This window comes from Thalassophryne amazonica, chromosome 9 (assembly GCF_902500255.1).
Source record: "Thalassophryne amazonica chromosome 9, fThaAma1.1, whole genome shotgun sequence".
Taxonomy (NCBI): Eukaryota; Metazoa; Chordata; class Actinopteri; order Batrachoidiformes; family Batrachoididae; genus Thalassophryne; species Thalassophryne amazonica.
Genome location: NC_047111.1, coordinates 17,344,813 through 17,361,015, shown reverse-complemented (window position 1 = coordinate 17,361,015; position 16,203 = coordinate 17,344,813). Strand labels below are relative to the sequence as shown.

The window sequence follows — 16,203 nt, the reverse complement described above, 5'->3', positions numbered from 1 at the left end:
CTCAAACACACACAGCACAAAAAAAACCCAACAACAACAACAACAACAAAAAACAAACAACAAAAACCTAACAGAAGCTGCATTTCTACACGACAGAAAATCCCCACAGAGAGCAGTGAAAAACCTCAGTTGGACTTTGAGACAGAAAGTGACTCCCAGAGGCATAAAAAGATTTTTTTTCTTCAACCTTATTTACATTTCTTATTTTGACAAAAACTGTCGATGGGACACATCTCCGCCCACTACACGTTGTTGTCACGTGATGGCGCACACGGACCCAAACATGGCGCCGCGAAAGTGCGGAGAAACTGCTGCGAGTGTTTAAAAAAACTGCACAAAATGTGATTAAACGTTTAACAGCCGGTAAGCAAACAAACAAAACAGCTCGTGTTTGTTGTTTATTATAGTTAAACACCAGGAATTTACCGTTATGTGAGATTTTCTGAATAGTTAAAGGTTTTTGCTGCGAATGTTTTATAACAACTCGGAGGTTTTAGTTTGGGTTTTAATTGTTGTTTTTATTTGTTTATCTACAGAGCTGCTGACTGAAGCCATACGGACTGACATGAGACGAACAAGAGGCCGACAAACAGGTAGAAATACCGCTTTTAAATAAAACAAACGTTTAATACAAATAATGTGAAGAAGTGATGGAATAATAAAGTCTGAAGAAAAAATGTCTGATTCCTGGCAGCCAGTGTTGCCAGATCCTGTCAGAGAAACAAGCAGCCATCGTTAAACTATAAATAGGCACCTAAAATTACTGTAACACTTATTAAAGTATTTTTTTCATTAGTCAATTGCTGTTCAGTGTTTAGATAGCCAAAATAAATTACATTAAAAAAATCCTTGGTGAGAAACTTTGCTATGGATACAGAACCCGCTCTTATTTAAACTACGGTACTACCCACCCTCATGGTTCATGCACATCCCTAACATTAACCTTAACAATAGGTTTTAAGCTGGCAGTTTGCCACTTGCCTCTTGTACACTTTCGACACATAAGTGTCCCTCTTTATCGCCTGACAACCACTGCGGTTTGTTATTGGAGGCTGTAGTGGTGGAATATGGTGTCATATCAATAGCTACATCAGTTTAAGTCATGTAGTTCAAGTCAGGTGTGGGAGCATACACTGGTGCCACGTTCACCACACCTTGGAACCACCTCGGGTCCTGGATCTGGTCCATCCACACTTCACAAGTGTCCACCTGACTGACACAGCTGGCTGAAATGTGGGCGTGTCCGTGACCTTCTCCAGCTGCTGAGGTTCTTGACACTGAGACACGTGTGTTGGATCATGCCCACAGAAACACACCACATGACCAACATGTTATGGTGGATGACTCAGCGCATGTGGTATTCATCATCTGAGTCTCCCTATGTAACCTCTTCTTTGACACAAAGTCATTCCATTGGGACCTAAGGATCCTCTAAACAGGACTGGTACCAAAGGCATCTAGTCATCGATTTTAGGTTCCAAGTTTCACAACCGTACAGTCAGACAAGAAACACCAGGACCCTAAACACTTGGACCTTCATTCTCCTGTAGAAATGTTAGCATCACCAAACACCTCTCATCTTTGAACTAGTGACTTCAAAAGCTCTTCCCAGGTGTATCTGGATCTCACAGGCTGAAAACGCATAGACATGAATGTCCCTGCTGAGATCAGTGAGTGTCTTTACAAGTTCAACATTTTCACCACATAGACACAGTTTTGATGGATAAGTCAAGGAAGTCATTGAAAGACTTATCTTTGTCTGGATCCAGGACCATCACAAACCCAGCCTGATCCCTCACTCAGTGCTGCAGTCAGGTTATCCAGTGATTCTGGAAAGACTGCAGCTTCATCCATGAAGTCAGGCTCAGTAAACCTTTCCTCACCAAGAAAAGCACCTGAGCTGCTGGTTTCCGCAGTCTGAGTTAACACCCAATCCATGCAGAAACTGAACAGTGTAGGAGCCTGAACACATCCCTGGCAAATGACGGAATTCCCTGAAAAACATCAAGTTCTGCCCCCGCTCCATCCAGCACTGTCATGTCCAGAAAGTAGTGTATTGGGGATCTTGTGAATTTTTTGATTGTCCCAGAGAATATGGAATTTGTTTCTATGACAACAATAAACGTCTGATGACTATCTTATAAAGTACTCACCCTCAGCAGGAACATAGCGTCTGTCCAGATCACATCTATGTGTTTGCATGAGAAATGAGTACCATGTGTTTGGTCCAGACCAGGACTGTGTGTTTCTCACTCACAATCCCCCAAAACACGTTCACGAACCCTTAAAATACATTAGTAAAAATCTCTTTGGACAATGTATTAATTTCTTTTTTGGGTCTCTGTTGGTCTCAGTCACTCTGGAAGGGACCACAAGGGCTCTGAGGCAGCAAGTCGACAAAGATGATGATGGTGTTTCCTCTGGAAGTCAGCCGATTGAAGAAGAAACGCAAGAGGATGATGCTCTCGATGATGAGGTAAAGAGATGCGAGGAGTCTGATGGGATCAGCCAAGGATGAGTTCACATTTTTAGGACTGCATGACTTGATTAAAAAAAGCCAGATTGTGATTATCGCAGCAAATATTCCAGTTGTGTTTTGTCAACACAGATTGGTCTCATAATTCTGTTTCCCTGTTCAAGAAAGCTTAATGAGCAAAATCACTACAGTGTATTCTGAAATATTAATTAGCAATTAAAATAATACATTTGTGGTATTACTGTGCTTCAGGGTCTGTTTGTTTTTAAATAAAGATTTTAGGATAGAACGACCGTTAAGTGGGTGTGTTCTTTTAAATGTAATCATTTTGAGGGTACATACACTCAACAAAAATATAAACGCAACACTTTTGGTTTTGCTCCCATTTTGTATGAGATGAACTCAAAGATCTAAAACTTTTTCCACATACACAATATCACCATTTCCCTCAAATATTGTTCACAAACCAGTCTAAATCTGTGATAGTGAGCACTTCTCCTTTGCTGAGATAATCCATCCCACCTCACAGGTGTGCCATATCAAGATGCTGATTAGACACCATGATTAGTGCACAGGTGTGCCTTAGACTGCCCACAATAAATTCATCTCAAAATGGGAGCAAAACCAAAAGTGTTGCGTTTATATTTTTGTTGAGTGTATGTTGCAGATGTCTAAAACCTGCAGGTTTAGGCCTAAATTCTGTTTTGTGGCAGATGGAAATCTGAATGCACACTCGAACCCTTTACCCTGAAAACTCAAACGTGCTGAAACTGTAAAAAGTAGATTTTTACGCACAGTCATCCCGTTTAATGATGACTTTCTTAGTTCAAGACTTTAATATGAAGTATTTTCAGTTGTAAAAGTTACATCAGAAAAAAGCCAGTTAATCGTTTTAGTGAAGTGATAAACATTATCGAGCTGCAGATCACCAAAAAGAGGCAAGCTGAGAGGATTGAACGGCTCTCAGCTCTGATGGATCTTCATTGAATACTCGTATTTCAACAAACTCAGTGAGGTCTGTGACAACTTTGATTGAATAATTTATTTGTACAGTTTCACACGTGACACACAAGTGGCTGGATGACAGAACTGCAGCACCGTGTGAGGAGCCGCCGTCCTCAGAGCCCCACGCGGCCGTGGCTCGTGTGACACAGTCACAGCGTTTGACCTCTTCAGGACGCCGACGGCTTTTGCTTACACATTGATCCTTAATAAATGGCTTCAGTCATTCCTCAGTAATCAATACGACAGGTTCTCTGTTGATTCTATTTTGCGGGAGTGGGGGGTGTGTGTGTGCATGTGCTACTTGAAGCCCGAATCAGATCTTGTCTTTGTTGTTGCAGAAAACGCTCTCATCTTCACGACTTCAGTCATTAAGAGAAAAACGCAGGAGAGGACGAGAAAAACAATCCAAAGGTACAAAACCTGACTGTGAAGTTACCGAAATAATTTCAGAACATTCACATCTGGACTTATTTCTTAACAACATGCACCAAAAGTGTCAGTAGTAATGTTTTTTAAACTTGTGCTTTGATTCCTTGCTGTTTATGGTTTTGTCTTATTGGTTTATGTCAGAGTTTATTTGCAGTGCATGTCAGGTTTGGTTTCTGCAGTTGAAGACTTCTGTAAATCGACGTTTCCTTTGGCTGTCAGCAGTGTTTTGATTTAGAGCCTGTGTGTTGATTCCAGAGATGACAGAGAAGGAGATGATGGACTTCGCTCTGCGTCTGAGTGAACAGGAAGCCTGCGTGGCTGCCGTCAAATACCAGCAAGAGGAGGAGGCTGTGTTGAAGGCCATCGAAGAAAGTGTAAATACAGGGGAGGGGGCTTCTTTGTTTGTTTTGTTTTCAATCCTTGAGTTTATTAGTTACTCTGGTGTGGTGTCAGAGCAACCGTGGCACTGAGGTGTAGAAGCAGGTCATAATGTTTCTGTGCTGTGCTGGAACAGATTTCACCCTTTTTCTATTTCTATGTCTTTATATTTTTGGTGGTTTTTTTTTTTTTTTTTCCACATAGATGGTTAGTGAGATGCAACCAAGCTCTCAGCCAGAAAGTCAGAGTCTTCATGCTGATGCTGATGCCTCAGTCACACTCGCTTCTCAACGCAGAATCTTCCGCTTGAACAGAAAGAAGGCTTCCATGTACAGGAAGGGAGTGACAGGAAGCAGTGTCACGTCGAAGATGAACCTAAACCGAGGTGAATAACTCAGAACTTCTGTGCCGCTTCTGTACTTCACTCCGTTTAATATGAAGAACTTTGTCATGGAATAAAGATGCCTTTGACTGTTTTACCAAGATAATTCTTAGGACAGACACACTGTCAGGTGCAAAGCACATCTGCTCCTGATAAGGTACCTGTAACGTTTCTAGGATTCAGTGAATATTCAGAATTAGTACTAATATCCGGACAGGTCTATGGTAAATCAAATAAGCAACGCAAACTTGCATAATGTATTGATCTGATGCTTCGAAGTTAACCAAATTTTAATCGGTTTCTCCTCATTACGTGCCCTTAGGTGATAGCATTAATTATTTTGAGTTATTGAGGTAACATCCTGGAGGGGATGAACTCGTTTACCAGGGATGAAACATGTCCGCTTTTTGGCGGATTTCCACTTTTTTCCATCAGGCATCTCATTGGGCAGCAAGGGGCCCTTGAAGCAGAGCTGTTGGTTTTTATTTCATATTCTCTTCACTTTCCCTCAAAGCTAAAGTTTTCATTATCTGATTAGCTTTTCAGATAACTTTGAAAACCATCATCGGACCAATTATCTTCCGATAAGTTTTGGTCCGATAATTTTTAGACCACTAACATATTTTTGGAGACATGGTGAACAAAGCTTTATAGTTACAAACATTTATTAAGTTTAAAATCACTTAAGTACCTACCTGTTAAATGGTTTGTAGTAGATGCACATAGTGCAGCAGATAAGTGAAACAATCATGCAAATGGTGATAAAAGCACCAAATTCGGCAGAAATACTCCTTAGACACGTCTCTTTTGAAAAAAAAAAAGATTGGCCACTTGACTTTTCAATCGGTGGTCAGGTAGGGGTCAATTGAAGAATTACACAGAGGTCAAAATTAAAAGACGCTCCAATCATATTGAAAAATATTCCACATTATTTGCCTGATCATAAAGATTCCAAAAAAGTACAGTTTGGACTATCTGTGACTGAATTCTATGGAGTTACGGGATAAAAACAGTAAGAATGGTGACACAGGTCAGTTTCATTTTGTACAGGGGTCAAAAGTTAAAGTTGCTCCAATTTTGGTAAAAAGTGATGCAAATTATCGGTTGAGCTAATAGTATTAATAAATGGAATAGTTTTGACAGTGTTGAATGCTTGGACTCCAAAGTAAAGGCCAAACAAGGTCTACGTCTGTTGGATTCTATGACGTGTGACATATGTTACCCCGTAACGTGATAAGTAAGGATGATACATGGTCCAAACTATTCCTTTTTAAAACCCTGTTAACTAGTAATTTGCATCACTTTTTACCAAAATTGGAGCAACTTTAACTTTTGACCCCTGTACAAACCGACACTGATCTTTGTCATTCTTGCTGTTTTTATCCCATAACTCCATAGAATTCAGTTACAGACCATCCAAACCATAACTTTTTGGAATCTTTATGATCAGGCAAATAATGTGGCATAGGTTTCAATATGATTGGAGCATCTTTTAATTTTGACTCCTGTGTAATTCTTCAATTGACCTCTCCCTGAACGCCAACTGAAAATTCACATGGCCAATCGGTTTTTTCAAAAGAGGATTATCTGAGGACTATTTCTGCCGAATTTGATGCTTTTATCACCATTTGCAGGATTCCGCTCTAAATATTCTCTTATCTGCTGCACTAACAGCTCTGTCCTCTGTAAAGAGAGGAGAGCTGGTTCCAGAAGGAAGTACTCTATCCTCTGCAGGCAAAGGAGAACTGGTCACAGAAAAGAAAGAAAGAGCTCATTTCTTTTGACCCCATACTGATATGCTGCCAATATCACCCATGTCATCCAGAGGCATGGTTAAAATTTTAACCAACATAATTTCAGACAAGTTATTTAAATTAAAGTCATGTCTGAAGTTTTATAAAGTGAAAATATCAGATATATGTTTTATTTTTAAAGTATTGCACTAATTTTGAAGGTTTTAGTGTGGACATGCTGGCTCCAGGTGCATTACGGGTAATGTCAGTACATTCACGACAGAAGAAATGCATTTGAGATGCTCTCATCAGGTTCCACACGGACAACAGCATTAGACTCTTTGTATATTGTACCTAAAACGCTCGTGAATATATTCTCTGCGTTTATAGACGCTGTTATTGTGTTTGTTTTATGTAAAAATGCCAGATCATTGGTAGATAATCCAGATCTGACAATTGGGGGCGTCGGCCCCGATTTTAAATCATGGCAGGCAGCTGGTGTTAGGAGGCTACTTGATCTCTGGGACAATGGAAAATTTAAGTCATTTCAGGAGTTAAGAGAACAATTTAATATTACGGCCAGGGATTTCTATAAATATCTTCAGCTAAGGCATTATATTAAGGCAAAAATGCAATCGCTGGAGCTCTCTGGGGAGTGCTTCACTCTTGAAAACACAATTTTGGATTGTCATAAGCGCGGGCGCTTTATTTCAAGATTCTACTCGGAACTGCAGACATGCAAAAAAGACAGACTAGAAAAACTACGAACAACATGGAATACCACTCTCAAAATGACAATAGACTCTGAATCATGGGAGGATATTGTGCTGCTACCTTCCAGGATTTCAATAAGTAATCGATTTAGGGAGATGCAATACAATATCTTACAAAATGTTTATATATCGCCCAATATCTATAGCAAATATACTCCTGGGACGTCACCCAAATGCCCAAAATGTAAATTAGTCACGGGGACCAGATTTCATTGTCTTTGGGAGTGCAAACTCATAGAAGCATTCTGGCGGGGGATATGTGGTGAAATTAGCTCTCTTATAGGACAGTCACTCCTCCCCAGCCCACTGCTGTGTCTTCTTGGCTACATTCCAGGGGACTTCAATGCCTGGAATAAAGAGATCACCCAATTTTTATTGATGTTGGCTCGAAAATCGATTATGGTTAAATGGGTGGGGGATGAAGCCCCGTCCATTCAGGTTTGGAAAAAGTTAGTTTCGGAAGTTGTAAACCTAGAAAGAATAAGATTTCGGCTTAAAGGGAAATCTCAGGATTTTAAGACTTGGGAAAAAGTACTGGATACTCTTAAAAATTAGAGGGCTGGCTTGTGAAATTTGTGTATTTTCTTTTTCCTTTTGCTGGTACTACTGTACACACATGCCCTGTTTTATTATCTGTTTTTGCATCTGTGCTGTATTGTTTTTTTTTTTTTTTTATTTCTATTTGTTTTTTGTGTGTGTGTGTGTGTGTGTGTAAATATACTCAACAAAAATATAAATGCAACACTTTTGGTTTTGCTCCCATTTTGTATGAGATGAACTCAAAGATCTAAAACTTTTTCCACATACACAATATCACCATTTCCCTCAAATATTGTCCACAAACCAGTCGAAATCTGTGATAGTGAGCACTTCTCCTTTGCCGAGATAATCCATCCCACCTCACAGGTGTGCCATATCAAGATGCTGATTAGACACCATGATTAGTGCACAGGTGTGCCTTAGACTGTCCACAATAAAAGGCCACTCTGAAAGGTGCAGTTTTGTTTTATTGGGGGGGGGGATACCAGTCAGTATCTGGTGTGACCACCATTTGCCTCATGCAGTGCAACACATCTCCTTCGCATCATCCGTGAAGAGAACACCTCTCCAACGTGCCAAACGCCAGCGAATGTGAGCATTTGCACACTCAAGTCGGTTACGACGACGAACTGGAGTCAGGTCGAGACACCGATGAGGACGACGAGCATGCAGATGAGCTTCCCTGAGATGGTTTCTGACAGTTTGTGCAGAAATTCTTTGGTTATGCAAACCGATTGTTTCAGCAGCTGTCTGAGTGGCTGGTCTCAGACGATCTTGGAGGTGAACATGCTGGATGTGGAGGTCCTGGGCTGGTGTGGTTACACGTGGTCTGCGGTTGTGAGGCTGGTTGGATGTACTGCCAAATTCTCTGAAACGACTTTGGAGACGGCTTATCGTAGAGAAATGAACATTCAATACATGAGCAACAGCTCTGGTTGACATTCCTGCTGTCAGCATGCCAACTGCACGCTCCCTCAAATCTTGCGACATCTGTGGCATTGTGCTGTGTGATAAAACTGCACCTTTCAGAGTGGCCTTTTATTGTGGGCAGTCTAAGGCACACCTGTGCACTAATCATGGTGTCTAATCAGCATCTTGATATGGCACACCTGTGAGGTGGGATGGATTATCTCAGCAAAGGAGAAGTGCTCACTATCACAGATTTAGACTGGTTTGTGAACAATATTTGAGGGAAATGGTGATATTGTGTATGTGGAAAAAGTTTTAGATCTTTGAGTTCATCTCATACAAAATGGGAGCAAAACCAAAAGTGTTGCGTTTATATTTTTGTTGAGTGTAATTAAAATGTTCAATAAACATAATAAAAAAAAAAAAATGCCAGAAGAAGCCCAGGTTGCTTCTCCATTATTTTCAATTGGAATCATTGCAATTGATTCCTGTTTGATATTTAGAGTCCTGTTTATATCAAACACTGTCGTCTTTGTTCCAGTGTAATATATATATATATATATATATATATATATATATATATATATATATATATATATATATATATATATATATATATATATATATATATATATATATATATATATATAAGATGTCTGAAATTCAGTTTGCGTTATTAAATTCCACGCATCTTAAACGTAGCAGACACGGATTATCTGGAATTTTGTTTTGGCAAGTTTTCACGGTCTCTACTGCCATTTACTGGCCAGCAGTGTTCAGTGTTCATGGCAGTATCAGCATCTGGACAGCAGTAGATGGCAGTGTTCTATTTATATCAGATGGTTGTCAAAATAATAACTTGACTTTTTGCCTTTTTTTTTTTTTTTTTTTTTTTTACAAATAAAAAAGGTCTTATTTTACAAAAGCACATTTACGAGGTCTGTCCATAAAGTATCATACCTTTTTTTTTTTTTTTAAACTATATGGATTTGAGTCATATGTTTTCACATCAGACAAGCTTGAACCCTTGTGCGCATGCGTGAGTTTTTCCACGCCTGTTGGTGACGTCATTCACCTGTGAGCACGCCTTGTGGAAGGAGTGGTCGTCGGATTTTCATTGTCTGGAAATGGCGGAATGATTTGGGGTTTTTTTCCATCAGAATTTTTTCAGAAGCTGTTAGAGACTGGTACATGGAAACCATTCGAAAAATTTATCTGGCTTTCGGTGAAAATTTTACGGGCTTCACAGAGAATAAGGACTATTACTACAGCTTTAAGGATGGCCCACAATGGCGCTCGGTGCGCCGCGCTCCGAGCCGCGACGACAGGCACAAACCACCGGATTATTTCTAAACGGATGGATGTGTGGAGCTTGGACCGTCGTGTGCACTTTCACTGGTTATCACAAGAGCTGGACATCAACCATTTTCTGGCAGATTTCACTTTTAACAAGAGATTTTGTCATGGAAAGCCGCGCGTAGGCTTTGTGCGTCACGACCGATTCGCTGTTGAGCGAGACAAAGAACGCCTCTGTTTCGGCATGCCAGAGGACAAGTTCGGACATGTCCAGCTCTCCACAATTTCTCTTATAACTCACTCGACTGGTAAGCGTTGAAAGCCGAGATAGGCATGTCCAACCTTGTCCTCTGGCACGCCGAAACGGAGGTGTTCCTTTGTCTCGCTTCCAAAGCGAATCGGTCGTGACGTGCGAAGCCTCTGCGCGGCTTTCCATGACAAAATCTCTTGTTAAAAGTGAAATCTGCCGGAAAATGGCTGATGTCCAGCTCTTGTGATAACCAGAGAAAGAGCACACGACGGTCTCGTATCCACAGAGCCGTCCGTTTAGAAATGGTCCGGTGGCTTGTGCCACGTCGTCGCAGCTCAGAGCGCGGTGCGCCGAGTGTCCTTAAAGGGGTCCTTAAAGCTGTACTAACAGACCTTATTCTCTGTGACGCCGTAAAATTTTCACCGAAAGCCAGATAAATTTTTCGAATGGTTTCCAGGTGCCAGTCTCTAACAGCTTCTGAAAAAATTCTGATGGAAAAAAACCCCAAATCATTCCGCCATTTCCAGACAATGAAAATCCGATGACAGGGCGGGACCACTCCTTCCACAAGGCGTGCTCACAGGCGAATGACGTCACCGACAGGCGTGGAAAAACTCACGCATGCGCACGAGGGTTCAAGCTTGTCTGACGTGAAAACATATGAATCAAATCCATATAGTTTAAAAAAAAATAATAAGGTACGATACTTTATGGACAGACCTCGTATATGTAAACACACACACACACACCTCACATTAACATGTTGGTTTTTATATAGAATGAATGAGTCAACCAGTCAGTGTTAGTGGAGGCACATTTTACCCGTGATCCCTTTGGCATCTGTCTGTGTTTGTTACAAAACTTCAGAATTAGTGCATTATTTAAAATTAAAAGATATTTATGTTTTAAGTTTGTACAAATGACAGAATTGACATTGAGTTATTTTGTCGGTATTAATTTTATTTCTAAATGAAATCCATAAGTCAGCACTGCTGTATTTTCCAAGACCTCCGCCTCACGGCGACAATGCTGTTGAGTGAAGAGTTGAGCTTCGCTGCTCCTCTCAACTGCTTCACTGCTGAAAGCTATGTAGTAAACAGGAGCTTCCGGCAGGGGGCAGGACGCTCAAAGACAGAAGTGCTGACTCATTGTTTGGGTCTGTGGTTGCCTTTGATGTTACCTGAAGTGATCGTGGTGTTAAAACTCAAAATCAGCTTGTTAGTAGTTGTAAGTGTACCAGAGACCATACTGGAAGTTATCGTTTAGCTGTAGCTTCCGATAAATTTTTGGGTGGTTTATTGGTTTAGCTTTATAAAAGATAAGTTTTTAGTTTGCTGATTATCTGTTATCCAAGCTAACATTTTGGTTAGCTGTGCCCACCACTGGTAATACTTACCTTTTTATGTTAAACTTACCTGTTATGGTCTTCTGAAACAGTTGATAGATGTATTCTATAAATTAAAAAGGGGAGCAATGCTAACACATTAGCATGTCTATGGCATTTTCAATGTTAAAGTTAGCATTAAGCTGTCGCCTGTCAGCACATTTGTTTGTATTTGTGTTCAGTATAATAATTAATAACTCAGCATTTGTTGATGTAAAAGAGTCAAATGCATTACAGAAACTTACCTGGTAACTCCTGGATGTTTACTGTTGAACTATTTATTTGAAGGTTTATTTTGAACATAACAAAAGAAAAGTGCTGAGTGATTTGTGAGCCAGAACTTGTTTTGCTTTTTTTTTAACACTGAAATGCTTCTTGATAATTTGGTTTGTATATATTTGATGTGTGGTTTCCAACTGATTTTCTCATCTGTTATTGCCGCAAGGAATTTTTTTTCATTAACCTTTTCAATTTACACCCCATCTATCTGTATTTGTACTTGCTTATTTGTTCTGCAGTTGACAAATATCATTAGTTTTAGTTTAATTTTAGTTTAAGTTTAATGACAATTTTTTTTCCAGTCAAACCGTATTTTCAATTTGTTCATTTCTTCATTGATTTCCTCCAGAACTATCTGCCAAGCTAGAAAACTGCTGCATCCAAGTAAGAGCAGAATACTACTAGAGTGATTTTGAATTAAGAAAGTTGGGTTTTTTCTCACCAAAATGGATGCTGCACTCACTGCAGTTTGTCTGGGATAGCCCCACATTGCATTTCAGAGCTTCTAGAATTCAAACATTTTCAAGGGGGGTTGGGGTGGGATTTTGGGTTTCAGCTTTTTTTTTTTTTTTTTTTCCTGTTTCACCACTTTTATCCCTGATTTACTCACTACATGTTGCAGGGTACACACCTAGGGTTTTGTCCTCTAGGACAAATGGTATCACTTGGTCAACTTGATCACATATCTCTGGTTATTAACACACACACACACCCCACAAATAAGATTTTTTTGTTTGGGGGGGGTGGTTGTAGGTGTCACTCTTAGCTCTAATTTATTCAACTTCAATAAGTTATTTTGTATTTGTAGCTCCAAAGGGAACAGAAGATGAAAATATGTGCCAGAATAAAAAGCGGAAAAGGGAAGATGGCAGTCGGTTGCTGGAGACGATGGACTTCTGTCAGACCCAGAAACTCTGTAAACAGCCTTCACCCGACAGAACGGAGGCTGCCTCAGTGCCTTTGGACTCTCCGCAGGTGGGTAAAATGATTTTTGCTTTCTTTAAATTAAATTTTTCTACATCATTGTACACTTTTTCCCCCTCATTTGGTCGAATATCAAAATAGGGCCCATTGATATGAAGAAGACTTTTCAGTCAGATGCTGATCATCAAGTCAGTGTTCATTACTTGCAAGATGCCTTTTGATGTGTAGAGGAGATGCTGTGTATTAAGCTGTCCTCCCTTTGCCGATTTGTGGCCCTGATTGCCTTCCTGACTCCGAAAATGAGAAAATTGGGTAAAATTTATTACAATAGAAGTCCAAATTCATGTGTCGTACTGTTGTATACCGACAATAGCTGGTTAGTGCAAACTCCACACGGACACGGCACGACACCAATACTTTTGCACACAGCACTTATGTCCACTAGATGGAGCCAAATACACATGAATGCTCCATGCCTTCTTTGCGTTAACCTGGTGATTATTAGCACAGTATTACACAAAGCTAAAATGTTAACATCTCAAAGCTGTCATCTGTTGAAGAGCTCAGCGTGCATTTCATGGGATTCGTGTTGCAGAGGAGAATCAGAAGCATGCTTTTGGTCAGAGGACAGTAGGTCCTTACAGCTGTATATCCACTGAGCGACGAGCAGAGCTGTGCTAATCTCCCCCCAAACACACCCCCATGCACAGCCAATGTGCACCCTCACTCACCTTCTACAGTCAGTGAAATCACTTAGTGTTCTATTTTGAACATGTTTAAAACCTTCCAGATTGGTCACAGCATTCTTCACATATAGAATTGGGGGGGTTTTGTGCCCAAAAATTGGGTGTCAAAAATCTACAAAGGGAGACCTGCTTAAGATCTAAAGCTAATAATTGTTTTACTGTTTGTTGTGTAAATGTGGTGTAGTGCGACTAGGGGAATGAGTCCGTGGTTACCACCACGCTTCATAAATATAAGTGCAATCCTTCATACGGCAACATTATTTTCGGTATTGTTATCATAATAAAATTGTGTTAAAATGATTTCTGTGTCTGCTGATGGGCTTCCAGAAGTGTCGACTTGGTGTTTTGTGAATGTATATTTATAATTTTCGTGTTCTGTTTTTTTTGTTGTTGTTGTTGTTTCTTTTTTTACCCTCGCTGTTAGAGCTCTAACTCCACCCAGCTTGATGATTCCCAACTACCTAAATCTCTTGTCTTCCAAGAGGAGTCTTGCAGAGCCGAGGTTCATGTACGTCGCCTGACCCCTGATCTGCTGAAGACCTACAGATTCTCAGGATTTGTGTCATGTTCTCAGGACAGTTGGACCTTGATTCAAAAGACTCAACCCAAAAGCCCAACATTTCCCAAAAGCCCTGCACACACCAGTAACCAAGCTTGGTCCAAAAGCACACCATTTCCTGATAGTCCTCTTCTATCGGAGGGTGATCCAGGTGATGATGTTGAGATGGAGCACAGTCCTGAATATATTAAAAGCCCAACATTTGGCAGGAATAGTCCAGACAGAAGGTTTCCAAATACCTGCTTATGTCAACATGGTGTCTGCCACACAGCCTGTGAGAGCTCAGGGTTCACGTTCTGTTCTCTGGACAGTTTGACTTCCTCTGTGGGGTCCACAGCTTGTCGAATCAGAAGCCCGGTATTCCCAAGTAGCCCTGAATTTTCCAAGAACTGCAATCCCCATGACAGCCCAGCTTTTCTTAAAGGTAAGGTTTTCCAAAAACAAGGTCAAACTAGCACTTCTGCAAGCAGAACTGGACAGAAACAGAAGATCGTCAGTGTTCACAATACTGACGTTTCTTCAGATGTAGAAGTTGGAGATCCAGAAAGTGAAGAGGCTTCATCCTGCAGGTCACATCGATGGCCCACCAGGTCTCATGGACCACTTCAGAGCCTGAAGGCGGTAAGTTAAAACGAATGTTGTTTTGTCAAATATCAGGAAAAACGTCCACTGTAGCTTCTTCAGAGCATGCCCTCAGCACCTCGGTGCCTCAAGAACAGTTCTTGTTTTTTTTTGGGGGGGGGGGGCTTCCGGTGCTGGCATCGTTTTTCTTTTTGGACACTGAGATGGACCGAGGGCACTCCACTGTCACTTTTGTCTCATTTCTAGCTGCTCATTATTGCACTGATTTGACACAGACTAAACTCTGGCTGAGGGTGCACGTGTCCAGATGAACGTCTGTTTGGGACTCACCTGCTGCCCTCTTAACCTTTGACCTCGGCTACCCGTTGTCTGAATGTCTCGTTGTCGTTGTTTTGAATGCAGAACCGGAAAACTGATCTCCGTCCAGATGACTCCTGTAACAGGAGATGTGTGCCGGCCACCTCAGGTACAGTGATTTATTTTATTGTTGCCGTTTGTGTTTTTTGAAGGGGGTCTTGTTGTTTTTTTTGAGGGGGGTGTCTTTTTTTTTAAGTATTGCTGATGTTTTGTTTTTTTTGCCAGTGCATTGACTTACACAGTTGTCTGCAAACTCACTGCTGTATGATATTTGCCATTGAACCCTTCAAAATAAATACTTTTACAACACTCACATTAACTGTAAGTCTGTGATATACCACATAAATAAAAGTACTTTATAATGACTAGAGTTCATCATGAAGTACGTTTTGTCAGTTTTGTGCAAAATTGAAAGGGGCTGCACCTTTAAATTAGATGCATTATGTTGTCACAAAAATGAAGAAGAATCTTCGTGCACGTTGGTGTGAAACATTCTGTCCTGTGACCTCTGCCCTCCTTTACATGCTGCTAATGTGAATTTTAGATTTGTGACACTGTGCCTCTTTTTCTTGACATGAGAACAGATGAATTAGAATAAATGAATGGAGGTAACGGATCTGTCAGTCTGGTTTCCATCTTGTGTTCTGTGTGGTGGTTTCTATGCATCTGATGGTCTCACATTCTGACAGAACTGTTTGCTCTCCAACGAGAGAACACGCAGATTCTGTCAGCTTTATTTCAGACCCTTGTTACTCCCACCTCCTGGTCCTAATTCCAGGGTGCTGTCAGAGGAGTCCACATGTTGCTGATTCACACGTGTCTCTTTGTGTTTTCTGCTTTTAGACAATAATGAAGAGGAGGAGATGAATGAAACGGGTAAAGACTGGAATTCAGGCGGGCAGGTGATAACCAGCAACATGACCCTGAACTGGTCCGACGAGGATGATGACGACGAAACGGTAAAAAGACCTCTCTTCTTGAAGGATAAAGTGTCTAAAAACTCTCTACTTTAGATTAAAAAGTGAGGGGTGAAACAATGAATCGCGATACTCATATCGAATCGTCTTTTCTTTTTTCTTGTATTGTGATGCCAAGAAAAGCCAGTTACTGCATCGTAGAACAAACATCTTACAGAAAACTCATAATGGGACATCATCAAGGATTACAACTTGCATTTCAGAATAATTTGTTTCTTTTAAAG

The 16,203-nt window shown here is 40.6% G+C and overlaps 1 protein-coding gene across 1 annotated transcript in view; it reads left to right on the top strand.

Annotated features, from left to right (window-relative positions):
• The first annotated feature begins 276 nt into the window (after positions 1–276).
• The window catches only part of uimc1 (ubiquitin interaction motif containing 1), a 39,527-nt gene continuing 23,600 nt past the window's right edge, over positions 277–16,203 (top strand). The window contains exons 1-11 of the mRNA XM_034177695.1: positions 277–363; positions 537–593; positions 2,355–2,476; positions 3,820–3,892; positions 4,166–4,284; positions 4,493–4,673; positions 12,643–12,809; positions 13,929–14,487; positions 14,587–14,684; positions 15,048–15,111; positions 15,846–15,961. Of these exons, the coding sequence (XP_034033586.1) occupies positions 566–593; positions 2,355–2,476; positions 3,820–3,892; positions 4,166–4,284; positions 4,493–4,673; positions 12,643–12,809; positions 13,929–14,487; positions 14,587–14,684; positions 15,048–15,111; positions 15,846–15,961 (1,527 nt within the window). The 5' untranslated portion in view covers positions 277–363; positions 537–565. The remainder of the gene's footprint in view (positions 364–536; positions 594–2,354; positions 2,477–3,819; positions 3,893–4,165; positions 4,285–4,492; positions 4,674–12,642; positions 12,810–13,928; positions 14,488–14,586; positions 14,685–15,047; positions 15,112–15,845; positions 15,962–16,203) is intronic.